The 27887-nt window shown below is 34.3% G+C and overlaps 4 protein-coding genes across 4 annotated transcripts; all 4 read right to left on the reverse strand.

Moving 5' to 3' along the window:
• Nucleotides 1–1074: 1074 nt before the first annotated feature.
• LOC6645547 (serine/threonine-protein kinase RIO1) lies at nt 1075–3440 on the reverse strand. The gene is made up of 3 exons (XM_002068077.4): nt 3307–3440; nt 3086–3244; nt 1075–3027 (listed from the first exon to the last, which is right to left on the reverse strand). The coding sequence occupies exons 1-3, from the start codon at nt 3361–3363 to the stop codon at nt 1342–1344; spliced, it is 1902 nt and encodes a 633-aa protein (XP_002068113.2). The 5' UTR covers nt 3364–3440; the 3' UTR covers nt 1075–1341.
• A 619-nt stretch (nt 3441–4059) lies between these two features.
• Nucleotides 4060–5203, reverse strand: LOC111519001. The gene is made up of 3 exons (XM_023177517.2): nt 5009–5203; nt 4269–4603; nt 4060–4201 (listed from the first exon to the last, which is right to left on the reverse strand). Exons 1-3 carry the CDS (start codon nt 5084–5086, stop codon nt 4090–4092), a joined length of 525 nt encoding a protein of 174 aa, XP_023033285.1. The 5' UTR covers nt 5087–5203; the 3' UTR covers nt 4060–4089.
• Nucleotides 5204–5999: 796 nt separating this feature from the next.
• Nucleotides 6000–7538, reverse strand: LOC6645549. Its single transcript, XM_023177516.1, has 5 exons — nt 7431–7538; nt 6741–6893; nt 6425–6674; nt 6138–6319; nt 6000–6068 (listed from the first exon to the last, which is right to left on the reverse strand). The coding sequence occupies exons 1-5, from the start codon at nt 7536–7538 to the stop codon at nt 6000–6002; spliced, it is 762 nt and encodes a 253-aa protein (XP_023033284.1).
• A 6267-nt stretch (nt 7539–13805) lies between these two features.
• LOC6645481 (proton-coupled amino acid transporter-like protein pathetic) lies at nt 13806–26680 on the reverse strand. Its single transcript, XM_002068080.4, has 7 exons — nt 26608–26680; nt 18494–18547; nt 18338–18393; nt 15425–15520; nt 15195–15345; nt 14161–15075; nt 13806–14088 (listed from the first exon to the last, which is right to left on the reverse strand). The coding sequence occupies exons 2-7, from the start codon at nt 18506–18508 to the stop codon at nt 13924–13926; spliced, it is 1398 nt and encodes a 465-aa protein (XP_002068116.2). The 5' UTR covers nt 18509–18547; nt 26608–26680; the 3' UTR covers nt 13806–13923.
• Nucleotides 26681–27887: the final 1207 nt, after the last annotated feature.

The raw sequence follows: 27887 nt of genomic DNA on the forward strand, positions 1-27887 counted from the left end.
GATATTCAGTTCTCACAACTAATTCTTTTCGTATATGGTTCCTTTATATATAGTTTTAGCAATTTTCATTTATGATTTCTGCTGTGATTTAAAAACCAAAACAAAAACATAAGAAAAACAAAAGCAAATATGAATCTAAGTTAAGTGAATCCCCCTCAAAATGGATATTTATTTACATGCAATACAAATGAAATATTGTCTAAAATATATATATAAATATATATATATATATATACAACATGCATACATACATACAAACATATTTATATTATTGTAGTTTTTAATGGAAAACTTTTTAAATTATTCTCGCTGTAATTTAAACACACACTCACAGATACACACCCACACACACTAAAACACATACAAATATAAATGTAAATTACTAAGAACCATTGCGCCCAAAAAGACAAAAAACAAAAAAAAGATAAAATGATACCAAATCGAATCAAAACGTATGCAATTTATTGTTCAAAGGAAAAACTAATTAAATAAATGAAATGAAAACCAAAATATTTATAGCCCCCCTCAAATGGGCAAAAGTTGCTAAAAGAAAACAAAACAAATATTTAAAAACAAAAAACACACACAAAATGAAAAAAAAAACCAAAAAGCCAGCTTTAAAACTTTACTCACTTTTGCCGAAAACTCCGACGACCACAACCCAAAACAAAAAAAAAGAAGAAAATTTACTTCATGATGTACCATAATGACTCTATTCAAATTCTATGTGAAAATTCTATGCAAACAAAACAAATATTTTAGAAAATGCAAACAAAATCATAAATGAATGAGAAAATAATTGCTAAATTTTCAATTTGATTTACATGAATGCATAAGAAATGTCTCTCCCAATCCCAATAAAAAAAATATATATATGTATATGTATATGTGTATATCTTCTCTTAACAACCGCTGAAGAACAAATTAAAAAAAAAAATATTGTAAATGCTTTTGTTTTTAAAATTTAATGTGAGAGCGTTTCATCAACAACAAAAAAAAAAAAAAAATGAACAAAGAACAATTAAAAGAAAAAAACTCTAAAAGTACATGTCGAAATAAATTAATGCAAAATTCAAAAAGAAAATGAGTACTTAATTTTAGTTTTAACTATATTATTCTTCTTTTGAAACATATTGAGCCATATTTAAGACAAGGCATCACTTAGGGGAGGAATTATGGAATCTCAGAGTTTTTCATTTTTAGTTTTCCCATTTGAATTTAGTCCTGATATAGGATTTTTAACAACAACTAGATCTTGTAGGCTACATTAGTATTTATGTACATATTTATTTGTTTAGCTAAAATCATACAAACACATTTTTGTATATATGTATATATCTATTATTTCATGCTGCCAACTTTCTCCTTGCGCTTTTTCACATGTTTCTTCACTTTTACTTTACGTTGTTCTGCTTTGGCATCTTTGACAGCCTTTTTACGAGCTTTTTTGCTCTCTGGTGATTCGTCACGTGGCCGGGCAGAGGACTTGAAGTGTGAATCATCCTTGCCCTCATTGTCATCATCATCGTCTTCGCTATGTTCTTCCTTTTCGTCACTTGACTGGTCTCCGTTATTGACTTGATCCAGTAAGAAATCTGGCTGCTTTTGCACATCTAAGCCCGAAGTTAGACCCGTAATCTTGCCATAGATGAGGTTCTTTTGCTCGCCCTGTTTGGCTTTGGCCACATCCCGTTCAAAATGACGCACCTCGTCGAGGCGCTTGGGAATGTAAGTATTTTGCCAAACAGCCTCATCGATCTTCTCTTGTGCGGTAATGGCATCAACATCCCGATCCGCAATGCGCTCTGAGATTCGCTCTAGACACTGTTCCATGTTGTCCTCGGTAATAGATTGGTCTGTAATGAAATCGAACAGCTCCTTCACCGTCATGGTGCCAACTGATTTCTTGCGGAAGAATTCCGAAACGTTGGTGCAATCCTTGCGCAGAAAGTCAAAGGCATGTGGATGATCATGCTCTACAGCTTGACTGACATCAATAATAACCAGTTGTCCATCCTGGTAGAGGATATTGAATTCAGAAAGATCGGCATGAACCAGATTACATTGGTTATAGATGCGCCACATGAGGACAACGCAATCGCGATACAACTCTCGGGCCTTAGACGTGCTCAGCTCTACGTCCTTGAGCTTGGGAGCTGGCCAACCGTTGCGTCCACAGAAGCGCATCACCAGCACATGCGAGCGTAGGAGGATGGGCTCAGGAACAGGAACGCCAGCGTTACGCAAACGCAAATAGTTACGCATCTCCTTCTCTGCCCAGGTGCGAACCATTTTGCGTGGATTGCTCTTGCAGTAGCCATGACGAAAACGGAATTCACCCGACACGTACTTATCACGGTCCTTAAACACCAATATCGATGTCTTGTAGATCTTAATGGCATATTCGTCAGCGCCATCTTTGGAAACGGCATGATATACGTTCGCTTCTTTGCCCGTGGATATGCAGCCATTGATTTCCTGAATGAGACCACGGTTGAGCAGCTTGAATAGGATCATACGAGTGCGTGGGTCCATCACTTGCTCGGCAGTGGCCCGATCATGTTTGTCACGCACTCGAACCCGATCAGTTTCTTGTCGGCGATCAAAGTTCACCAGACGATTGGCTGCCTGAGCACTCATGTTGGTAGTGGGGTCATATTTCTCCACATTGATGCGGGCAGAATACCGACGTAATAGTTTTTCATTTGGCTGATAGCTGCTAATCCGAGTTCCACCGCCTGCTCCGCCTCCCGTTCCACCGCCAGCGCCTCCAGTAGCCGTCACTTGTGAATGGGCATTGGGTTTGTTGAAGCCACTGTAGGTCTCCTCGTATGCATCATAGCCATCGCTTAAATCGTAGTCTTCATCGTCATCATCATAATCCACATCTCCATCCTCCTCATGTCCGTTGACAGCCTCTAAAGCACTTGAAGCCATCTTATCGCTGGCGTTTTGAGACTTAACTGTTATATCCTTGAAAATTTCATGCTTCACTGTCAAGGATTTAAAATCCTTAATCCATTCAGACTGCAACAAAAGATAGTTAGAAGTTGTAACTAAATTTGTGTGTAGCGTTTATTCCTACATTTTTTAGCTCCTCCTCATCCTCTTCGGGATCACTGTATTTATGAAGCTCAGTCATGTTTTGGTCTTCGAAGCCTTTGGGACCCTTGGCACAGACTTCTATATCCTTGCAAATTGTGTGCTTTACTGTCCGGGGTTTAGAATTCTTTAGCCATTCCGACTGCAAGAAACGACAATTCAAAGTTTTACTACATTTCTGTGGGGTTTTGATATGGTATTTACGTTCTTTAGCTCCTCTTCGTCCTCTTCGGGATCGCTATATTTATGCAAGTCAGTCATCGATTGAAAGCTATATAAATATAAGCCAAACTAAATATTTCACAACAATTGACAATTCCAAGCTCAAAGGCGGCACGTGTTGTTTTGCCATTCACCACGAAGCGGTCACATTGTTTTGGTATTTTCATGAAATAAAATACCAGATTTTTATATATTTCGCGCTGCCAACTTAACTTTGGATAACGTACATATGAAAATGAATTCAAAAGGGCCAATAAATAAATAATAAAAAACGTTAAGTGGATTCATAAAATGTATTAAATAATTTAGGCAAATGTGTCAATTCATTAAAATCGAAATGAAGAAGTAATTTTAAATATTGTTGCTTACAAATTGCATTGAAATGATGAAAGAAAGAAAATAAGATATTTTCATATTTACATTTTACAAAATTTACTCAAATGGCTTTTTTAACAATGGGAAAATATGCAAAAAGGCAGAATTCATATGGTTACATTTAAAAGTATCCCATATCATTAATAACTGAACTGTTTTATCTAAATAAACTATTCTAATCAAGAATTGTTTGCAACGTTATTTGCTGCCATCGATGGATTAATGTCTTAAACAAGAAATATTTTCATTTCCTAAAGTCAAGACATTTGCAATTACATATGTATGTATGTATGTTTATATGCTATTTTTGATTTTAATGTACAAAATTTACAATGAAACAAAAAAAAAAAAAAAGTAATTTACAAAAAGAACGAAACGTGAGTTATAGATTTAAGCTTGTATTAAGAATCCGCCATGACCTCCATGTATGGCTGAATGATCTAACTCTGGCTCCAACTTCTTCTTGGGTATATAAGGATTATGTTCTGGATCGGCATTTAAACTGGAAAATTAAGTGCAAAGTTAATTATTTATAATAATTTTGTCACATGTAATTTCTTGCCACTTACTGATACAGGCTAAGGGCCTCCTCACACTTGACATTGTACCACCAGTCACAGGCAAATTCCTTCTGATTGAATATGGTGCCATTGGTGCATAAAAATGAGGCACCCTGATGCCCTTCGCGTCCATCGTGACAGACATGATAGGCCTGACAGCCAGTCTCTACATTGGCATACATTCCCGGTACTGCTGGAACGTTATGGCAACTGAATTGGGTGTGGGGTACCTCATGGTAGATGGGGTAATCAACTCCAGGAACACCCGGAATTTTACTAAGATCCTGTTTCTCCTCATGATGCGGATGTTCGGCTTGGGGTGGATTATATAGATGGCCGAATTTCTGCAAGAGGGAGGAGATTGTGGCAGAGGGGGGGTATAATTCAAACGTTAAAACGGTAATTGCATAAGAAAGCTCTCATGTTGTAACCGGTTTCTTTTTCTTGTTGTTGTTGTTGCAGCCTCCCTCTCTCCTTTTTAGCGTGTGCTGTGCCACACATTATTAGCAAACAATTAATGTAAGTGTATGTGTTTGTTTATGTGCATGTGTGTGTGTGTGTATGTGTGCTTCAATTGCATGTTACAATTTTTGGGTCAAAAGTGAACGTATGTAGGCGCGTTTTACAGTTATGTGTGTGCATATGTATGTACATATGTGTTAGTTGTGTTGGATGTGGACCAGGCTTAGAGAGACATACCCATCCCAAACCTTAATGTAGATGTCATAATTATGCTAATGCTGACTTACCTGAACTTCAATGGCCACCACTAAAGCTGAGGCTCCAAGTACCATTAGCCAGGTAAATAATAGCTGCTTCCCCATCATGTTTTGTCTTGTCTTGTTTTTCTCTCTTTCCTGACTGGAATCGAGTTTCAATTAAAGGTTATCTCTCGCTGCTGCTGCTACTGTTACAGTTACGGTTTACAACCGTTCGAGCTGAGTTTGAAAATCGCACTGAATGCAGTTTTTCCAAAGCATCTAAGCCCCAGCATCGACTCCACTTCATGTCGTGGCAAGCTTTCAAGGGTAACGGTTTGTTTTTTCGGTAACTTTCGTTTTCGTTTTTTACCCACTTCACCCCACCACCATTGTTTTTTTGTATTTATTTTTATTTATTTTTCTTTGAAAAGCTTTTGGCCAATTTGGCTTTTGCCATGCTTTAATTATGTGCAAATTATAACCAATAGACAAAAGGAAAGTTAGACAGAGCTACTAACTAGTAACTAACAATAAGTTAAGTTCCATGTCATGTTGATTTGTTTATTTTGCAAGCCGTAAAAAATTGTTTATGCTTAACTAACTTAAACATATTTTACATATTGTATACACAATTCAATTCAATGGATCCATTTATCAATTAAAGACTAACGAAATATAATTTATGGTTATGTACGACCGTCCAAAATGCTTGGTAATTACCAATTAATTGAATACGTTTCCAAAATGGCTGAAATGGCAAATGTTTTGAAATTACAATTTTTCCAAAAACCCATTGCAAAAGCCATGATCGACTGGCCGATCGATCAAGAAGACTCTTACAAATTGAAAATATATACAAATCGTTGATATTTTTCGATATTTTGTAAATTGGCTAATGGCTAAAAGGATCTTAAATATTCTCTGTAAGAGAATAAACGGAATGACATGACATTATCAAAATTTTCTATATGTAAACAAAGTATATATTGCAAGGTCATAGGAATGATAGTTAGTTGGATATATTAAATAAATTTTTAAGCTAATACAATTTTTGTTTTGTTTGCGGCAAATCCAATTTACTTAGTAGATCATCAAATTCACTGAAAAGCTAAAATGAGTAATTAATTAATATTCATATTTTTATAATAACACTTGGGTATATATTGCAGCAACTCACATGAGTGGTGCCATAGCTATCCACATAAGTTTTGCTGCCTCCAGTGGTTTTCTTGAATGCAGGCAGCACTGGACCATGCAATAGATTAATATTCTGATAAGATTTAGCCGATTTGGCGGAGCCGGCAGCTGGTGAAGTACGACTTTTGCCCACAGTTGGAGCCAAGTCCAAGAAATTGGGCACTGCACACATGTGTATACGTAGACACAGAGAGTGAGAGAAGATAAAAAGTCAAACCACCATGACAACAATTCTTTTAGACTTATTTTTATCATCGTGAAACTCACTTTTCTTGGGTTGAAATTTCACTTGGTTAAGCAAGGGATTATGCAATTGAAGTTGTCTATAGACTGGCAGAGCATGCTTGGGTGGCACCAAAATGTGCTGACGACCCACAGCTTGGGGATAGAGATATGTGGTCTCAACAGTGGGCACTTGACGATAATGATAGCGCCCCTCACGCGGAGTAAAACGTCCATCCGAACTGAGGGCTATATGGAATACGGTGCGCATGGGTTTGTTATAATACTGATAGACCTGCATGGTTCAAATAATATGTATTATTTCAATGCTCCACTCTTTTCTATTAGACCTCCATTTTACCTGGGGATTACGTTGTTCCGGCACAATGCCATCCGGCACGGCAATGCCCTCTTTTTGCAATCGATTCAGAAAAAGACGATCCGTTTCAAAGGCTGTCTCTGGTATCTTACCACCCGCATGTGGTAAGACTTGCTCACGATAAATTTGACGTTTCTTGAAATTAGTTTTACAAAAATGAACACACATAAATCAATACAATTGAGACTTGACGAGATCTGACTTTTATGATAAACAACCAGCAGAAGAACTAATATATTTAATTGACTGAAACTTTCGAGTTAATTTTCTATCAGTTACCTTACAGAATAAAAATCTTATTAACCTTGTTTATTAAAAAATTCAAGTTTTTTGCAATTTAAGTCTTTTTCGATTATTTATCTATCAATAAAAATGATTAATTTCAGTTAAATTAAAGCCTATAAAATCGTTTAGAGTTTTAAGAATTTGAATTTACCATTAATGCTGATTAATTTAATTCTCCATTCTTTGAAATTCTTTTGATCCATTATGAAAAGAGAAAGAGAAATTTCTATTTTCTATTTATAGTTTTCTCTTCACAAACAATCATAGATTTAATTATATATAATTTAACTCAAGTTTAGACTTAACAAGTTCGCCCTGAATATCTTATATACAAATTAAAGTTTGCAATCAAAATTCTTTTTTGTTTTTTGTTTGCCTTTCTCATACCTTATGATTCCTTTCCATATTGGCAGTTGGATATTCTTGGGCCAAACCAAAAGCACTGAGACTCACATAGAGTAGCACAAGCCATGTGAATACAAATGTAGATGACATTTTTTTTTTGAAATTTTTGTCTATATTTTTCTAAATTTTGTTGTACTTTTTTGGTCAAAGAATTTAAACAATTTCCGTTCACAATTGATCTAAGATTGAAAAGGTCAAGTTGATCGACAAGCCGCAACTCACAACTCTAGTTCTTGGTAAACACACACAAACACACACAAGCAAAAAAAAACCCAAAAAAAAAGAGGAGATGCAAAAATCATTCAAAAGAGTTCCAAATGCAGATCTCAAATAAATTGCACAACACAAACGGAATGACGTGCAGAAAGAACCACAAACACGAAACAAATAATAAAACCAAAAACCAAGATCGATCGACCGATCGATCCACACGACAAAAGTCTTTAAACGACTGACTATGAGGCGGATGAGCGATGATCGGAAGAGATGATGTGCGATCGCGTCGACAGTTTGAATGCAAATGCACAGTGGGAAGACCAACTTAGACCGATGATGATGATCATCATCATTCGTTTTTTGGGGTGCCCTCCTCTGCTGCCGTTTCAATGCGCGCAGTCGCTTTAGACGTCACGTGGTAAGCATAAAACCATCATTTCAAGTTGGCCAAAAAAAGACAACAACAATTACAATTTCTTATGCTTAGTTAAGGAAGTATACCTCGTATCTTGGTAAGAAAAAATGATGGAAACTTGAACAGAATTAAAGTATTTAGAGATTATTTAATGCCGACCCCCTTTCCCACAATATTAAGGTATCGATATACCCCTCTTTTTAGGGCAGCAATTACAGGGTATAGGCAAAATCTCAACTAAATAAACCAAAGGCAAGCAATTCGTCGTGTTAACCAACGTTTCCTATTGCTTTTACTTTGAGGTTTTTAACTTTTTAGTCATACCACTTTTTCGATCCGTTATAGTTAAAGCATTTTCGAGTGATTTTTGGCCAACCAAAAAAAAAATTAAGTTAATTTTTATTTTTTTGCCAAGATGATGAGCTGCAACAAGTTGTTGTTGTTGTTGTTGGGGCTGTTCATTCGAAAGGGTCTGGGTCTCTATTATAGATATATATATATATATATATATGTATATATCTTTGTTATAGATAATTACAAATACTTCAAGTTTCTTGGACATGGCCAAAAAGGTTGTTGAAAGTGAATGGAAATTGGTTTTCAAACCTTTTTTTCTCTTCGCTTTTTTTTTTTGTTTTTTGTTTCTGTTTTTGGGTTTTTGGGTATTTATTTGTTGCTGATTGCACCGCAAGTCAACACTTTTCTTAAATGTCTTCTCTTCAATAAATTTTTATTGATTGTTTTTTTGTTTCATCTCTTTTTTGTTGTTATTATTATAAATAAATACTTATTGTTGTTGTTGTCGTTTCTTTGCTTCTTTGTTTTTGCCTGTTCAATATGGTAAAGTGGTTTTGTTATTGTTTCAAGAGCTGTTGTTGTTGTTGTAGTTGTCGAAATGTTTTTATTTGTCATAGAAATGTTATTATACAAAAAAAAATGAAGTCAACAAATTTTGTTTTGTGGATTGCTTTTAAATTAAAAAAAAAAAAAAATCGAAAACCTTGAGCAAAAAATATATTTTGTAAAAGTAAAAGGGCCACTGTGAATGGGAAATTGGACAAAGCCAATATTCCAAAAAGCCATATCTCAATAAAGATTGTCGTTATCCAATTTGCAAGAGCAAAAAGTTCAAGATTGTCCCTGAACTATAATACCAAGTTACTCAGGAATGAGACGATGATGGGAAAAACTGAAATATTCTTTGGATTTCCATTGACTCAAAGAAGATAATTCCCACGCTTCTGTTTCGATGACAATTATAATTCCGTTGGCATATGATTTCCATTGCTTTCGATATGATTTGAACGTGTCAAAATGATACCCAGAGACCAAAATGTTTACTTTGCATAAGTGGGAGAAAGTATTCAAATATGTACATATGTACTTACTATATCAGAGATATGATTGCATAGATAAAAGAATGTAAGAAAACGCCTACAAAACAAAAAGGTGAATAGGCATTTCAAATGCCAAACACACACAGAAGAAACCTCTTGTAATTGTTCAGATTACGCAATTTGGCTGTAAAAATGGTTTTACATTACCATTTGGAAACGAGAGCAAAAATGTTAACTGGCAACAACTTCTACTGCCAGACAGCCTTGAAACGGCATCGGCAATCAAAATGCAACATCAACAGCATCCACATCAACATCCCAAACATCCACAATTCAGAAGAAGAAAATGATGACCGTCCAGAGATTAATTTTTTTTTTTAAAGCGCCACCAACCTTGGCTCCTCTTAGACAAATTGTCGAAGCTGCTTGCTGTGGGCAGTTTAATTTTTACCTCTTTCAAAATACCCTTTAATTATAAATTGAATGGGTATACCTCAAAATCAAAGTGACTTGTGTTGGATTTATGTATATATCTTACATATTTTCTATAGAATCTGTAACTTCTATAATATAGATGTTTGCTTTTAAATTATTAAATTGACACACGAGGATTAGTAGTTAACTTTGCCCTAACTATCTACATACATTATTATGGATCAAAATTTCAGCTAAAAAGATCCAAGATGTATAAACACTGAAAAGTTAATTCAATTGACAAAAAATTAATGTGAAATATTCGTATAAAATCTGAACTTTGCAAATCTGTAGCTTTGCCCAATTTTAAACGATTTTTAAATGTGAAATCTCTTTTTAAAGCTTTTAACTTTAATTTAAAGCAAAGTATTCCACTAATACTTAACTTCATGAAGCTCTAATGTAATCTATTGTTGGGCTATTTGAAAAATTCGTGTCTTTATTTTCATGATAGAATAATGTCTTTCATTTTGCATTTAAATCTCTTCAAAAATTGTCTTGAAGTAGAAGAAATCTCAAATATTCAAATAACCCTAACTTTGTAAATCTGTAATTCCGCCAATTTTTAACCAATTATTAAAATTATATCAGTTTTTCTTATGAAAATTTAAATTTTAATCTTTGCATTAAAGCGAAATGTTTGCGAATCGTTTTTGACAGGTTTTGACAGAAAAAAAGGCTCCATTTGGAAGAAGAGAAGTGCTATTCCATCATGACAACTGCTCCCTCATCCATGGTATTCTCGAGATTTCGATTCGTACGACTTTGCTTAATCTCTAAACCTGAAAAACATAAATCTCCACCGTGAAGATTGGCAGAGTCAAAGAATACTTATTTTTCAGGTGAAGAAACGGAGAACCCAAAGAATCTATTTAAGAAGAAGATTATATGAGAAGTAACTCACCAGTTTCCCTTTCCTTTTCCCAAGAAAATCTTTAACTTACAGGGTATCTTTCAGATTGTGCTTCATAAAGCAACTTGTTTAATGGAGTTTACTTGATTGTTTTGTTTGGTTTTATTTTTGTAACAATTGCGTTAGGCTTTAACTATTACAGTTTTCATTTAGATTTGCGGTTACTTGTCACGAGCTAATTAGCTTGAAGTTTTTGGTAGTTTCCTGAAGGGGCGTAATACCTTGGAACCCATCGTCATCATGAGCAGCCAGTAGACTAAATTGTGTTAGAAGAAGTCAAGGATTTCCGAGACATTCCCACGTTAAAGTCAGAGGCCTTTCTATTCCAAATTTTTGGTTGGTTGCCACAAGTTGTCACAAGAGATGACAAGCCAATACCACACGGCAACGACCACGACTGGGAACATCAACTTGATCTTCTCTCATTGACAGAGTGGTTCCATCTTCATCTTCAGCTCCATTGGAGGTTACCTAATTGGCCCATAGGCAACGCAACAACAACAGCAAACGGCAACAAGTTCAATTGAGAGTTTAGTTTGTAATGGCAACTGATTGAATTTGCAATCATCAAAAATCCGAAAGAAAAAATCAAAACTTGTGTGGGATTTCCGATCAATCCGAAATGAGAAATTTGAATTCGCTGCGGCCGCAGTCTTTATGTCTTCCATTTTGTTTGTCTGCACACTTAATGCCAATTAACGCACGATTTTTAACTATTAGTAATTGAAGTTGGTTTTCTTTGTTAACTCCTCTTGTGTGTGTGTATATATACGTGTTGATGCCACGCGCTGGACCCTCGGGGCAAGTTTTTTATATGGGGGTATTGATTTTGTACTCTTTTTTTTTTCTCTGTTTTTTGTTGTCTGTGGTAAACCTGTCAGCAACTGACAATAAAAGTTCAAGGGAGTGAACTAAGATTGATTGATTTATGAATGGTAATTACACCTATGTATAACCAAACACTGAACCGATTGCAAAATCTAAATTAATTGATTAAAGTTTAGACGAAGACAGAACAAGAATAAAAGGCAATTTTTATAATTTGTTTGATGGGTTTATATTACATTATTTTATTTTTTAATTAGAGATGTACCTGAGGTAACTCAGCTCGTATTTACTTTGTTTAATCAACTCGAACAAAAACTTAATTCATAAGGCGTTTAATAATTGATTGATCATGACATATTTCCATTAGGTCTTTAGGTTCTACATTCATTCATACATATATCCTACCGATTCCAAGCATCTAAAGAATGAGGCACACAGTGAGGCGAAAGGGAATCTTGGTGGATTTTCGCAATCTCAAACATCGGACGTACATCATGATTCATTCACTGACTGTCTTTTAGCTATTCAATCAATCGTCTTTTATGTTTTTCGAGCTGATTAAAGTTTTAAATATTTGTATATGGACATCTCAATAATTTACGTTAATAATTTTCTTGTGTGTGTGATAATTTAAACACTTTTCAAAAAGTAGACGATTATGTTAAATTATCTTTTGTTTTTTTTTTTTTTTTTTGGTGGACAAAATACTTGTTTGCCAATTTACGTATATATATATATATATATATATATATATATATTTAAATTGTATGCACAATTGACCAAAGGATTTTACATAGTTTTATGTCCTTCATTGTGTGGTGACTTAATATAAAAGTTAACTCGTTTCTGTCTCTTTTTCGTAATTTACAAATAAATCTGTTTCAAGTTTTAAATGCAAACAAAGATTTATAGTGTTTTTTTTTTTTGTTGTTTTTGTTTTTAATAATGTTTTTATCTTTAATTTTCTCTCATTTCTTATTTTGTTTTTTACTTATACCAAAAAAATTAAAATACAAAATTGTAAGCAACGAAAAAAAAAAATTTAAACGAATATCTTTCAAGTGAATATACATATTAATCTATATATATATACGCATATATATATACATACTTAGATAGTATATACATATATTTTATATTTCATTGCTAAATCATCTCGAATTTGATGTATTAAAAAAAAATGTAGGTATGTATTTCTTCTTTTTGAGTAACCGCTTGCAAAATTCTGTATACAAAAAAATGAATTCATTCTTTGTAAACATTAATTATGGCAGAAACGGACGAGGTTTTTGTTTTTACTTTTTTTGCTAACGCTTTCTAAGAACTAAACATGCTAAAAGTGAAAAAAAACATGGAGTAGAAAAAAAACTTAAAGTGCAACTTCAGTAAACAAAAAAAAAAGGGAAAAAGTTGATTGAAATATATATATATATGTGTTCAAATTTTGGTGATATCGTAATACTATTTTTTAGAACAGACAAAGAGAGAACAAGGTAAAGTTAAAAAAAAAAAAAAACATGGCTGACGAAGATGAAATTAGGCGGGACTCGTGGGCTGTACTAAAAAACTGTACTAAAAATTGATTTAAAAAATGTTCCCATTCATTCATATCATCATTTGTTTGCTTAATGAATTTTCTACTTAACTTTGTCTGCCAAACTAGGAAACTAATTTACAAAATATATACGTTCTATATATATATATATATATATATATATATATATATCTATATATTGTATATGTATGCAAGTGTACTAAAACGTGCTAAACCGGCATAGTTGTTTTTTTTTCTTTTTGGTGCTGTGTGTGTTTTCTTTGTTTTTTCTTTTTTTTTTTTTTTTTTTTAGATGTGCTAAATAGTAGGCACTCTCATTTATAGGATTTCTTTTTTACACTAAACAACTGACAAAAAAGTTGATGTCTGTATGGGCCTAGTTTTACATCTAACAATAGTTAGATGATATTCATTGTAGGAAATGTTGGAACGCAAACTCCACAAGTACTAAAAAAAAAAAGAACAAATCTATAGAGCTTGCCTCAGTATAGCGTAACTAACTATATCCTTCTCTGATATATATATATATATATATATACATATAAATATATATATATATATATACATATAAATATATATATATATATATACATATAAATATATATATATATATGCACATGTGTATATATGTTTAGTGTGGGTGTGTGTGTGTGTGTATAATAAATATATATATCCCTTGGTATAGCAGCAATGCGGTGTAACAGAGTGTGTTGGTGTTGGTGTGTGTGTGTGTGTGCTTATTCCGCTGTTGGTTTATATTCAGCGATAATTTGACGAATGGCATCCTCCGATCCAAATATCAACGCGGCAAATCCACAGATGACAATGATAATATTCTTCCAGACAATCCAATTGTAGGCACCAAAACCAGTATCCCAATGGACAACAATTTCAATGAGAACCTAACAAAAAAAAAAAGCAATAAAATCCATTTAGTTGTTAAAGAAAAGGAAACCTGTATCAAAGCAACTTACCGGGAAGATCAATCCAAGTATGGAGAAACAGAAAGCTCCGATGAGACCCATAAATGGTGCTATAGTTGGCACAGATACAGCCAATACAACGGCAGCAGTTACCAGCACAGTGCGCAGCACATAATTGACAAAAACTGGACGCTTGGTGCACTTCTCCTTAATACCATCCCAGACAATTTCAAGGCACACATAGAATTGCAGTCCGAATGTACAATAGACAGCCAAGCCGATAAGAACCTTCACCGCCTGGGCAGGCCACTCATGGACGGGTAAATTAAGGGTAATGCTCTGTTCGGTGGCATCACCATAATGCAAATAACCAAGGAAACCCAGCAGCATATACACAAGGGTCACTCCGGACATACCCTGACTGAGGACACCGCAAAGACCGAGGAAATTCTGTGGTGTCTTCATGTTATTCTCCAATGGCATAACCACGCCAATGGCTTCCATGGCAAATATAGTAATCGAGAAAAATGTTGGCAGTGTTCCTATAGCCACCATTTTACGTGTCTCTAGCGATGGCAAGTCCTGGACGAGATAGTAGAACGTAATAAACAGGCCGAGACCCATAAAAACATTCGCCACCATCGAAACGGGGGCCAAGTATTTGAGATTCGGGACCCAGGCAATGAGAATCAATGGCACCAGCATTATGCAGATAAGGAGACGCGATGATATATTTGTATCGAACCAATGGTTAAGCACTTGTTCAAAGTTTTTGGCAACAATGACAGTGTATACAGAGCAAGTGCCAAAATAGGTTAGGAACATGCCAAATAATATCGAGAATTTTGCAATGGGGGCGAAGCCACGGCTCCATTTGGGGCCCTTCTGGAATGCAGTTTCAGCGATTTCGGCAAAGGTCATCTTGGTGCGACGTGTTTTGTAGTACAACTTGTGACCGCATTTGACCTGAGCATAACAAGAAAACGAAAGAAACGAGAGAGAACATTACAAACTGATCTCATAATAAGAATAAGATGGAAGAATCCATCGGACACAATTTTTAAAAAAGAATTTATTGTACTTACCAGCACATAACTGCAGTGTGTGCATATAAACGCAGTGAAGATTGTGGCAAAGATGCCCATAACTAAACCGGACGCTCCAAAGGCAAAAGGCATACCCAAAATTCCTGTGCCCAGTGAGGCCTTAAGCAAATGGGTAAGAGTTTCGTTGTCACTAGAAAAGAGAAGAGTTTCAAATTGAAGAATCTTGTAAATCACACATATATATAGAAGGCATCTTGCTGCCAACTTACGTTGTGGGATGCTCATTGTCACGCATTGCAAATGGATCGAAATCATTGTTGGCCAAGGCCTGCTCGGCATCTGATTTACGTGGCTGGATTTTATGTCTGAAATAAAGTAAAGCAAAAACCCACACAAATTACAAATGAATATTCCACCAATTGTAGTATTGATTCAATATCGAATTGTCAACCTCATTTCCACATTGCTGGAGCCTACTAAACCATGGGTAGCCATGCTGTTATGCTTCTTTGATTGTCTCTGAGCAACTGAAACTCGCTATAAAATTGCAACGTTTTCTTATATGCCAGTGAAATTCTGTCATGGAATTGCTGCATCTGCAATTACATTTCTTGTTGGTGCTGCTGTCGTTGCACTGACTACTGACTAGCCAAAGAGTCTCAATACAACACCAACACATGTAATTATAACAAAAATCTGTATAAACTGCATGCGTCTGTGGATTGCATGAAGCCCAATTTGGCGTATTTGTCTGTCCAATTGATGGAATTCTTTGTGCCTAGCCTGACTTGTCTGACCATTTCTATTGCATCAGCTTTTTACCTTGCATTGGTGCAGCAAACTTCAAGATAACCCATATTGGAGCAGGCTTACAAAAGTGAAGCATACTTTTTGGCGTCTGGTTGGAAAAATGTTGAGTGGTTAACCCTTTATATGGGCAAAGCTTGAATATAGCGTGAAAATCAAATCAGAAAAATATATATTTTGAAATTTTGGGAATTTACCAAAAGGTCGTTCTTAAAAAAGGTCAAATACATTCAATAGCCTAATAAAATGGGGCTAAGAAATCTAAATTTAACAAAAATTTGTATAAATTCTTTATCTAATAAAAAACTATATTCAATGTTAAAGTTGCCACATAATGGTTAATTGTCTTATCATCACTCCAAATAGTTTCAGGGTCAGTTGTTGATAAGAAAAATATAACTGCATTAATATACCATATATATATATATATTTACATACATATATATAACTTAAGACACTTAAGAAAATAATCTTCCCGGACATTTACACAATGTCACACGGGGTGGAAAACTGAGTCTTTGCTCAGGCCAAAATTCAATTCGATTCGCTATGGATTTTGAAATCCAGAACAATCATCACTGTATTAATTGTTAATGATTATTATTTATTTCATTTAAAGTAAATAAATTCCTATCAGTTGATGATGATGTTCATAGCAAGGTCTGTTCCACTACCCAAATGGCGAGGAGGTTATCAGCTTTAGTTCATTGATTTCTATAAAAAAAAATATAGCAAAAAAAACAAAATATTTCCCTGGCATTTTGACAAAAACAAACGGCTATAAATTGTCTTTAATATTTACATATATATGTATACATGGAGTTTATGAATTTTGCAAATCATTCAACTTTTATCGATAAGCTCATTATAAAGAATAATCTTTACTTAAGTTGGAAAATAATTTGACTTTCAGTTGTTGGTTACGTCTGTCTGGTTTTCATTACAATAATATTTGCATTTGAAAAATAAATAAGGAATTTGCATTCACCTCTGTCTCTCTCCTTCAATCTATCTTTTCCAATCAGTTATTACATATGTATGTATATTTGAACCTTGGCCAAGGTTTTGGCGAAATTAACAATGTGCATACAAATATGCGGAAATTAGAATATAAAAAATAAAAATCGCCAATTAATCTTACCATATAAAACATTTAGACTTTAAGGCGGCGCCACAATTATTATTCAATCAATAAATCAAAATTTTAGAAAGATAGACTTTATGTTGAATTAAAAGGCAATCAACATAATCTGCTAACTACTTAGTACTTTAATTAGTCCTATTAGCTTGGCGATAGGCAGTAAGTCTAAGTAAGTTTTTTATACCCTTGCGGGAGGTAATATAAATTTTATCAGATGATTGTAACGCAGAGAACAAGCCGCAATAACCATCGGTCTGTTTAATCAGTTTCACATTGCTAATTCAAGAATTATTGGAATCAAACTTGAAATTTAATCGTTTTATTACCATATAAAGATAAAGTTAAAAAAAATTGATTGAATCAGATTACTAGGAACGATCAGTCGAGAAGTTGGATAGTTGTAATAGCAAAGCAAGAAAAGTGTGTATTTTTTTTGAATTGTGAGTTTGCATGTTGCACAAAGTTGGGATTAAACAGATTCAACAAAAGACGCTAATTTTGTTATGTATGTATATACTTAGATACAAATATGATTCGGTTCAACTACGTCAGCAGGTTTCGTTTGAAGAATTTTTGTTTGCAGGCAACACCTTGTACGCGTGAAAGCGATTACAAATTGACATGAATGTGTTTAGTATATAGTTTCTATACCCTGCAAATTTTGGTATATAGACAGCCAATCTGAAATAGCTGAAATGGCGAATGACTTTACAACTATTTTTTAGGAAGCACAAAGTATAAACTTGAAAAACAGGATATGAATTATGCAAAACAATAATGAGTATTGAGAAGAAACAACTACCTAAAATGAATATGCCCTTTCATGAATGGGTATTTGACAAAAAAAAAAAACAACACAAATTACATGTGGAAACGTAAATGTATATAGATAGCTATATAGATTCTGGTTTTGCGTTTTAAAGTGGGCATACTAAGTGCTGCTTTTACTCCGACTCTTACGTGATCTTTCTATATGACATTCCAGTTTACTGAAAGTAACTAGTTATCAAATTAATGTCCACAAAGTGCATCTTTATTTTTTAGAATTCATAATAGAATAATGTGTATACAACACTCGCATCATATTGTGTCAAGTTTTGTCGGTCAATTTATGAAATTAATTCCTAGCTAAACATTTAATTGGCGCACACAAAAAAAAAAAAAATAATATAAAAAATGTTTCGCCAATTTAGATTGTATTTTTAGATGTATTCATTTAAACGGAGCAACTTACTTAGTGCCGGGTATAAATTGTTCCATTTCCTGCGGCGCATGTTTTGAGCCGCTATCCTGTTGTATTCATGAAAGAGAGAGAACAAAAAATTGATATATTTATTTATTAGATAGAGTGTCTCTCTTTGAGAATTTCGTTTGTGTTTAGAATACTTACCGCAATGTTAACCATTTTGCTTTGTGTGTCTGTCTATTTCTCTCAGTGTATGTTCTGCAATTAGAAGAATCGATTTTCTTGATTTAATAATGAATATCAATTGACTGACAGTGCCCAAATGAATATCGCTAGAGATTGCTTCACAGACGAGACACTTTTATTTAATAAAATTCCCTTTTGATTGGATTTTAATTGAAATTTTTGATTTGCTTTCAATTCCAGGCAGCATTTTAAATGGTTTGTACGGGTTCCCTTTCAATTTGTAGCCATTTACTTTAATTTATGGTAATCAATTCATTCACCATATCATTTCATATAGATTTCTATTTTTGGCAATTTATTAAGAAAACGAATTGTAAAGCTGCATGATATATGTATTTTTTATATGCCTAAGTTACTGTTAGGTTAATAAATCAAAAAGGGACACATAATTCTAACGAATTATTTTCAATCAACTTGAAATTTAGGCATTTAGAATTACTCACTTCTCTTCTATATAATCAACTTCTCGATAGAGAATTTGCCTAAAAGATTTCGATTACTTTTCACGAAAGTTTAGCATATCTTTAGGGGCATGCATAAATAATATTCACTTTTCGCTCATTTAAAACAAGTTTTCAAGTTTGATTTCTTTCAAATTTGGTATGTACTTCAATTTAACCTTAGTATAGTATATAAGAACCTTGCTTTCAAAAAAAATATTAATTTTGGAGTAGTTTTCCCAAATAGTTTTGTTAAATTTAGAAAACCGGTTCGTAACGCTTCATTGTGTAAGAAATACTAATGATTTTGTTTTGAAATTTTGGTTATGTATTGTTTAAGGATTAAACTAACATATTATAAAAATACTTTTTAATTTTTCAAAATTAAACTCAAGTTCTTGCAATTTTAAAATGGCTTTGAATTCTCGATTGAGTGCTTCTCTTGCTCTTTGGGTTTGGTGTTTTCGTTCTTAGCAATTTACATGTAAATTGCTTTGAATCCAATTTTAATTTAATGCCGCCCCGACTTTTGCCTTTCGCTCACTGAAATCTCGCCTAATGAGTTTTATTTTTAGATATTGTCAATGAACTTTATTTAGCAGTTTTTTTTTTCGTTTGGTTTTGGCTTGTGATGTATTATTAATCATATGTTAAATCTCTGTCGCATGTGTTAAAATTCACAATGGAACCAAAACTCTAGGTATCCATATCTATCTATATACGCAATAATCTATAGAAATGTATGCCACATGTGTTGTGTTTGTCATACTCGAATGTGGGTGGAGTGTACTTTGCCTTCGGCCAACAATTAACACATTGAAAAGGCAAGAATTGGGAGCATGATATTATATGGAACAATCTGCTTGTATATGTGTCTACATAAATAACTGAATACGATATTTTCAAGTTCTGGCTTTAGGGCTGAAGCTATGAATTCCCCTCAGACATCCATCCCCCCCTCCCTTCTTAATGGATCTCGTTTACATGTTAAGCGTATTAATTTTCATTTCAATGAAAGCTGCGTAGACAGTTTTTTTTCGTTTTTGTTTTGCTGTCGGCCAAATTTCTAGCCAAACAAGGTTGAATGAACTTTGACTTGGACTTGACTCTTAAAGTATGCAAAATATCTCAAAAAAAAAAAAACAAAACAAAACATAACGTGGCTAATACAAAAAAAAAGTTATCATTAACATTATATCATTTATTTATTTCTCACTCTTTCAGTGTCTAGTTCCAATCAAACGTCATAAAATCACGCACAATACAAATCGAAGATAAGATATATGTAGGCCCAATCACAGAGAATATATGTACATATATGTATATTCAGCGAATGAATGAACCTGTGAGAAAAACAAAACAAATATTCGTGTAGAAGAACCTTCACCCAGTGACGAATCACACACACACACACCTATCTATACATAAACATACATCTAAATATATATATATAGAATCTATACAAATTTGGCACAGTTTTTTTAGACGGTAGTTTTCATGTTTTCTTTTATTTGTTGTTGTTTTTGCTACAAGTTTTTATTTTATGCCAAATGTTTGCCCTTATCGCATAGTTTTCACTGTTTTGGCCACTTTGATACGACGAGAATTGGGTTTGAACTGGTTATAGGATCATCTGATAAATACATAGATACTATATGCTATTGATATCGTTGCCAGATATATATACATACATACGTACATAGAGATATTTATATGTATGTATATGTATGTATGTATAAACAATTTGTGGTGCGTGTCATAGCCGAAAAAAAATTTGTCTAAGTGTTAAGTGGCTATTGCTAATTTTCTTTCGTTTCGATCTGAGGCTAATTGAGGGCAATTGTAGCTTAGAAATTGCCAAAAACACGAAAGAGTGATGGCAATAAAGTCGATTACATCATTTAACTTAAGTAACTTAATTGAAGAAAGAGAAAAAATGTATCCCAAAGCTACAAAAGTTGAAAAGATTTAACAATCTGTATATTTTGAAATATCCTCAACTAAGTTGGCGAAAATATATGTAATAATAAGGGATAGAAAATTTGCAGTAGTTGTTTATATATGATCTAATTATGACTATTCACAATCCTATTTGAGTTTGAAATCCTTAAAAAGTCCAAGTCATGAATGAGATGCTACAAAACTGAGAGAGAGAGAGAGAGAGAGAGAGAGACCACTTGGAAACGGCTTGTCTAAATATGTTGATGTGGATCAAGGATCAATATCTAATACTAGAGAAGGGGGCATATATATTTTGTTGACAATGCTTTCAAAAATCTATTTGTTGCCGCCTGATTATCATCACACGTAAGGTAAAGTAAAAAGCCAACCTTGAAATTGAAATGTTTTTGACAATGCAAAAAGAAAACATTTTTAAAATACATTATATATATTTATAGATGCAGATACTTTGTTTCTGAGGTTGAGCAAGGAAGGAACACACACGCGATATTGCTTGACTGAAAATTAGTCAAATAATGGCGGCAAAAATCGGCAAAAGTCTAAACAAATCTAAAAAGCTAAGAAACGGGGGCAAGAACACCAATGCAATAATCATTTCAGAATCCCAATTTCAATAGAGAAAAACTCAGAACTGTGAGTGACGTCACTCTCTCTCTCGCTCTCTCATTTTCTAAGACCATTCAGCAATATCCTCAGACATTTTTTCAGCATCTTTTGCTCTCGCCCACGCTCTATCTTCTCTTTATCTCAAAAGAAAAACTGCCGGCCAAGCCCTCAAACAAATAAAATGCATCATGATACACGTGTTTCTCGCATTTGTCAGCAAAAAGAATACGCAAATATTTTTATTTATAATATTTCTTTCTCATCTGGAGCAGCCGACAATTTTATGTAGGCGACTCATCGAACCCACCCACCCATTGAGAGATTAGTTTCCTGTGTTTCCGTGTACTTTTTGTTTAAGATAAAATACATATTTTTAGCATCAAGTTAGTTTCTTGTAAAACTTTTCATAATATTTCATCAGCCAAACGTCTTGTGTGTAGTGGCGCTAGCGCCAATTGGCGTCAGTTTTTCATGATATTTGATTTCTTGAGAAATTCAATTTTCAAATAAATTGATGATAACGCGTAATAGGAAGACTCGCTATCATATTTCATTGCTATATACCACCACCATATACAAGCGTTTACTTCAAGAGTGATAACAATGGGCATGGGAAAGTTCTGTTGTGAGTTATGAGGTTTTTTGCAATGTGGTTAGAATTCCCCCAAACGTATGTGAGTAGCTACATCTAAAGTGACGAAAGTTGATCCTGCTCAAAATGTTTATTTTGAGGACTGACACATTACATTCTGCGTTAGTAGAGATTGATCGATTCAGTTCTGCAAGAGTACATAAATATTAATGCTTTAGTGATTTGATTTTTAATGCAGTAATCAATTTTTAATCCATAATCTTTATTGAATTAGACTAATGAATTTGATAAGATACTCGTAAGCCTTGTGATAATCCTCAATAGCTGCCGACTTTTTGCTCTGACCGTCATCAGGGAAATCTAAATGAACTATCACACTTTCATATCTTTCTATGTACATATATAAAAGATTAAACTATTTATCCTATTATTAACTTTAAAATACGTTTGCAAAAAAATATTTAATCAACTGGTTGGTCTAAGCGTTCTTTATTTATGGAGCTATTCAACAAAGGTCTTTCATTCATAAGAATTGCCCCTAATTGACGTCACTATAGATAGATAGATATGTATGTACAGACATATTTCCTATTTAAGATACATATATACATACATATTTATATAGACAAAATAAATGTTCCAATTATGTTAGAGGCTTTGCAATTGTTGGTATTGTTGGGATGTTGTAACTGTCTGTTAAGCTGTCACTAGATTGCCGTTGATCAAATTAAAATGACTAGTAAGCGTCTACGACATTATCAATTCGTAATATATATAGGCGCCACGTGCTTTGGATTTTTTACCCTCATACTCTCTCTCACCCCCTTCTTCTCACTCACCGTGTGTACTGTGTGTCTTATATACTGTAACCACCTATAATTAAAATTCTCGGCTATCGACTGACTGAAAGGGTTAGATATGTATGTATGTATGTTTGAAGTGATTGCTATTTGGTGTGGGGGGTCATAAGGCTAACCACCTGATATAGATAAGAATCAAATTCCAATTTATAAAATCCTACGTAGATATATGTATGTGAATATGTACATACACTGGTGGCCAAAAGTAATTGTATTTATTTTAATATGAGATTATTAGATATATAGCAATACGAAGACTTGATTCAAAAGAATATCTTTAAGATATCTTTCATAACAAAAACAACTTTAGGAAGAAAATCGTTGAAAGTCTTCAAATGACTAAAGTATTATTAATTTAGGACCAGTCTGATCCACCTGATCCCAAAACTTTTTCAACCTACAAGTCGGGCTGAGAGACTGATCCAGACTTCTCTAAGTCCAGCCCTGTAAATATCTGCTACTATATACATATGTAAAAACAAAAATAAGACTACACTCGTTTCTATTGAGACCTTTTATATAGATCTATAAGTTCTATTAAAGTCGTTGATTTAGATCCGAATTGTTTATATTATTTTCCATCTATAGAATCTGTAAAAAAGAAAGAGCAATGTTTATGCAACTTTAATGTTGATAACATTTTTCTATATTTTGCGTTATTTATTCCTAGCAAGCAAAGGCAAGGTCCAAATTTTTATAGCCACTAGAGTGTGTGTGTGTGTCTGAGTGTGTGTGTGTGTAAGGTGTTATGCAGTCAAATTTTTAGGTGACATTTTCAAGCATATTATCTTGAAGCACTTCCTTGTTTCAATAAAGAAAAAAAATAAAAGTGTGCTTATCATCTGTCACTTTGAACTTGGCATTTAGGCCAATCTTGCTACGTTCTTCCGTTCCTTTTTGTTAGGTGTGCCGCTCGCCGACAATGAGAACAACAGTTACGGAAATTGGTTACATCTAAAAATAAATCAATTTTCTGTTCATCATTTAGATGGGGTTGCTCAAGTGTGTGGGCGGGGCGCGGCGGGTCTAGGGTGAGGTGTGGTAACTAACCAAGAGCGGTTCCATAACACATTACCATTACACCAAGAAGAAGGCGGGTAGGTGTACATATGTACATACATACATATATAGATATTCAGATGTATGGACAAATTGGCAAACAAAACAAGTGGCACATAAAGAAATAACGGCAAAGCAGACAGCAGACTACATGAATGGATATAACGGTAACAAGGCGGGGCTAAAACGCAATTTGAATGAAACGAAGACAAAGTCTTCGTCTAAGTTGTCTTACATAAAGCAAAGGGATTCAATCGCCATTGGATTGAAATATTGGACGGTATTTAGATATTAGTATTTAGATCTGAATTTATTCATTTCGAAAACCAGCATTTACTTTTTCGAAAATAGGTTTGAAATAGTTTATTTTTAATCGAGTATTAGTAGTCAATGAAATTTTTCTTAAAATTTCAATTCAATTATGTTAAAATTTCATTCGTTAAGACCGAAGTACGAATACTTTTGGGAGAAAAAGCAACAGTTTTGCTCCAGAAGCAGTGAGTGGGAGTTCTTGGCCTTCTTCTTGTCACTCTCTCAGCTCAATGTTCAATGTCTTTCTCGCTCTCTGACGTCACAAACTACATACATAGAATGCATATTGCGTCGCCGTTCGCAGTGTCATGTTAATTAACACTAATAACAACAAGAACCTAAAATCAATAGACCAGCAATAATAAATAGCCTTACCCACATTTACCACCACCACCAGCAGATAAGGACGAATTACCAAGCAGAACTTAAACAACATCAACAACAAAAATTACTATTGAAGGTCAGCTGTTTGGCTGTTAAATGTTATAGTGTGTCCCGGCAATATTCTAACCGATTTTAATGCATTTTTGGCATGTCCTTGGATGAGTCAGTTTTGCCATTCATTCAATTTTAAGGTGTGTGTGTGCCTGTGTATGTGTGTGTGAGTTGCGTGGAGGTGTACCAAATGCATTGACGTATGTAGGTAAACTACAAATGTGGGCAATTCCATTATATTGTAGATGTACATATGTATGTATGTATATAATTTTGTCGTAGTTTTATGTACTCGTCACGGTGTCTAGATAGGTAAATAAAAACACACGCACACACACGCATTCAACAACTTTCCCAAAATCGAGTTTCTCACAATTACCGTTAAATTACGTATTGCAATTGTGGAAGAAACGTGGAGCATTAGCAAGGCAAATGTCGAAGAGACAATTAAACCAAAACATTTTGTCAGCAAATTCAAGCGGCAGACTGCTAAATACCCTGTAATTTAGATGCACTTTACAATTTTTTAATTGTATCATTTTGAATATATTCTCTCTCTTCAGATAATGCGTATGAATTTAAGTATAAGAAGTTTACAAGCTATTCGTTTAATCCTTTTCACAAAGACCCCTCTCAAATCCCCCAGACGAATACGAGAGCTTATTCCACTTAGTTGAAAATTCTTACGAAAACCGATTTGATGAAAATCTAAGGCCAGCTGCTGTTGCTGCTGATCAAGCTCATATAAAATTCGCCGAATTGCAAATGCTGTGGGGCCCTTGTTTTTTGTGTATTGCAAACCTGTGGCTCAAGTTAATATACCTTTTGGAGAAAAAAAAACCTTCAAAGTGCAACAGAATTCGAATAAATGCCAACAAATTGCAAGTGGGGGAAAGCGCGCGCTTTTCAACATATTTTCATTCATGATTTTGGAAAACAAGGTTTTCAAAATAAAAGGTATTCCACACTTTTTTTTTATTCCTAATTACGTTTATAGGTTTTGTTTTTTTCGTTTGTGTCTCTAAAAATCGTCAAGCATTAATAACGGGACAGGTGCAACGTAGGCAGGTCGGCAGCAGCAACAGCAGCAGCAGAGACATTGCAGTTGACGTTGCCATTACCAGAGAACGCGTGTCAATTTGAAGCCAGAGAGGGGGGGCTTTGTAAGGTTAAGGTAAGTACTATGAGGTCTGTGTTTTGTTTGTTATACAAAATGGCAAAGAAGATTGTCGTGTGCAACGCAATAAACCAAATCTGCTTTTGCATAATTGACATTTGACAAGAAAAAAACAGGAAAATAACGAAAAATTGTCTGATTTTCAAAACGATTCGTAAAATTTCTTTGACATTTCCTAATTATTTTTCATATCTTTTCTGCATCGTGTGAAACCATGTGCGTGTCAGACTCTCTTCGTCCTCTCTCTCAAAGTGTCTCTCTCTCTCTCTCTCTCTCTTTGTCTCTGTCTGTCTGTCTTTCTGCCATTCTAACGCTCGATGTTATTATGCACTCTGTGGCGGCTATTTTGAGACCGCAACCAACCAAATTGGTGCCATGTGCTTGACACTTTTTTTTCAGCATTTCTTAATTTTTTGGTTTTTCTTTTTATTTTTTGGTATAGAATTTCTTTAAAACACTTGGTTTATACAATTTGCTTTCTTGAACACAGTGACGATTTGCACTTCTCTTGTTTTTGCTTCTTCTTGATATTGCAAACACTTTTTTATTTGATTATAAAAAAATGTACAAATTTTTGCCAACAACACAAAAATACAATAAAAATGCCGCCCTTTTGGGTTAAAATATACCTTCAAAATTTGCTTTCGAGGGGGGAAACCACAACGCGGCACAAAAATCAAATATCAACTGAAAGCCGCTTTGCTCAGCGGCCGCTTATAAACCAGGAACGACGAGCGCGCGGCAGCTGACAGAGCGAGAGAATTCGCCCGCCCCAATGCTGCGTATTCAGCTATACAAATTCCCTTAGCAAGCATTCATTATACCATACACCCATGGAGTGAAATGGCATATTAAAGTCGCCAAAATGTATGTAACAGGCAGAAGGAAGCATCTCCGACCCCACAGAGTATACATATTCTTGATCAGGATCAACAACCGAGTCGATCTAGCCATGTCCGTCCGTCTGTATGAACAGGTAGATCTCGGAGACTATAAGAGCTAGAGCCACCAAATGTGGTATGTAGACTCGTGTAGTATGTAAATATATAGAGTTAATTGGAATTTTGGCCACGCCCCTTACGCCCACAGAATTTATATAAAACTGTTTTTCTTAAAAAGTATAACAGATAGAGACATCAAATTTTAGTTTATATACTCGTTTAGTTAGCGCGCAAAAAATAATTGTTCCAACTTTTTGCCACGCCCCCTTCCGCCCTCGGAATTTACAAAAAACAGATTTTCTTAAAAGCTGTGACAGCTACCGACATTAAATTTGGTATGTAAGCTAGCCCAATAGACGCGCAGATATTGACTATTTAAAAATTTTGCCACGCCCATTTCCGCCCCCGCAAATTAAACAAAACTGATTTTCTCGAAAACTAACAAAGCTAAAGTCACCAAATTTAGTATGTATACTGGCTTAGTATGCGCGCAGAATATATATATTTTAATATGTTGCCACGCCCACTTCCGCCTCCATAATTTGGAAAAAACCGATTGGCTCTTGCAATTTCTTTTAAATCTTATCTATTTCTATCAAACTACCAAATTTGATTGAAATCGGACTAGAAATATGCAAAATATACGTATGAACGTATTTTGCTACGCGATCCATAAGGGCAGAATTGGCCGTTGGCTAGTGGCGGCGCTAGAGTGCTCGTGTGTTTATAGAGTGAGCGAGATAGCATATGGTAAACATGATAGCATGTTAAAACAATTTAATAGACATACATTTGGTTTTCGAAATTTTAAATATTTGTTTCACCTGGTGTATGGTATACCCAAGTCGGCGAGACGACTTACTTACTTCATTTTCTCTCGTTTCGTATTGAACGCCGCGGCGCGCGCAAGAGAAGTTGAGTAGCAAGAGCGTGAGAGGGTGAAAGGAAGAGAGGGCGAGAGAGCGAAC

The sequence above is a fragment of the Drosophila willistoni genome (assembly GCF_018902025.1).
Source record: "Drosophila willistoni isolate 14030-0811.24 chromosome XR unlocalized genomic scaffold, UCI_dwil_1.1 Seg143, whole genome shotgun sequence".
Lineage (NCBI taxonomy): Eukaryota > Metazoa > Arthropoda > Insecta > Diptera > Drosophilidae > Drosophila > Drosophila willistoni.

Bases quoted from the DNA above. Each gene is read 5' to 3' on its own strand.
- LOC6645547 (XM_002068077.4), bottom strand. From the start codon at position 3,363: ATGACTGACTTGCATAAATATAGCGATCCCGAAGAGGACGAAGAGGAG. The intron at 3,245-3,306 runs GTAAATACCATA...CGTTTCTTGCAG, and splicing joins ACGAAGAGGAGCTAAAGAAC to TCGGAATGGCTAAAGAATTC. The intron at 3,028-3,085 runs GTAGGAATAAAC...CTTTTGTTGCAG, and splicing joins ATGAGGAGGAGCTAAAAAAT to TCTGAATGGATTAAGGATTT.
- LOC111519001 (XM_023177517.2), bottom strand. From the start codon at position 5,086: ATGATGGGGAAGCAGCTATTATTTACCTGGCTAATGGTACTTGGAGCC. The intron at 4,604-5,008 runs GTAAGTCAGCAT...TCCCTCTTGCAG, and splicing joins TGGTGGCCATTGAAGTTCAG to AAATTCGGCCATCTATATAA. The intron at 4,202-4,268 runs GTAAGTGGCAAG...TTAATTTTCCAG, and splicing joins GAGGCCCTTAGCCTGTATCA to TTTAAATGCCGATCCAGAAC.
- LOC6645549 (XM_023177516.1), bottom strand. From the start codon at position 7,538: ATGTCATCTACATTTGTATTCACATGGCTTGTGCTACTCTATGTGAGT. The intron at 6,320-6,424 runs GTGAGTTTCACG...ACATGTGTGCAG, and splicing joins GAAATTTCAACCCAAGAAAA to TGCCCAATTTCTTGGACTTG. The intron at 6,069-6,137 runs GTGAGTTGCTGC...TACTCATTTTAG, and splicing joins ATAGCTATGGCACCACTCAT to CTTTTCAGTGAATTTGATGA.
- LOC6645481 (XM_002068080.4), bottom strand. The intron at 15,346-15,424 runs GTAAGTTGGCAG...TCTCTTTTCTAG, and splicing joins GACAATGAGCATCCCACAAC to TGACAACGAAACTCTTACCC. The intron at 15,076-15,194 runs GTAAGTACAATA...TGTTATGCTCAG, and splicing joins CACACTGCAGTTATGTGCTG to GTCAAATGCGGTCACAAGTT.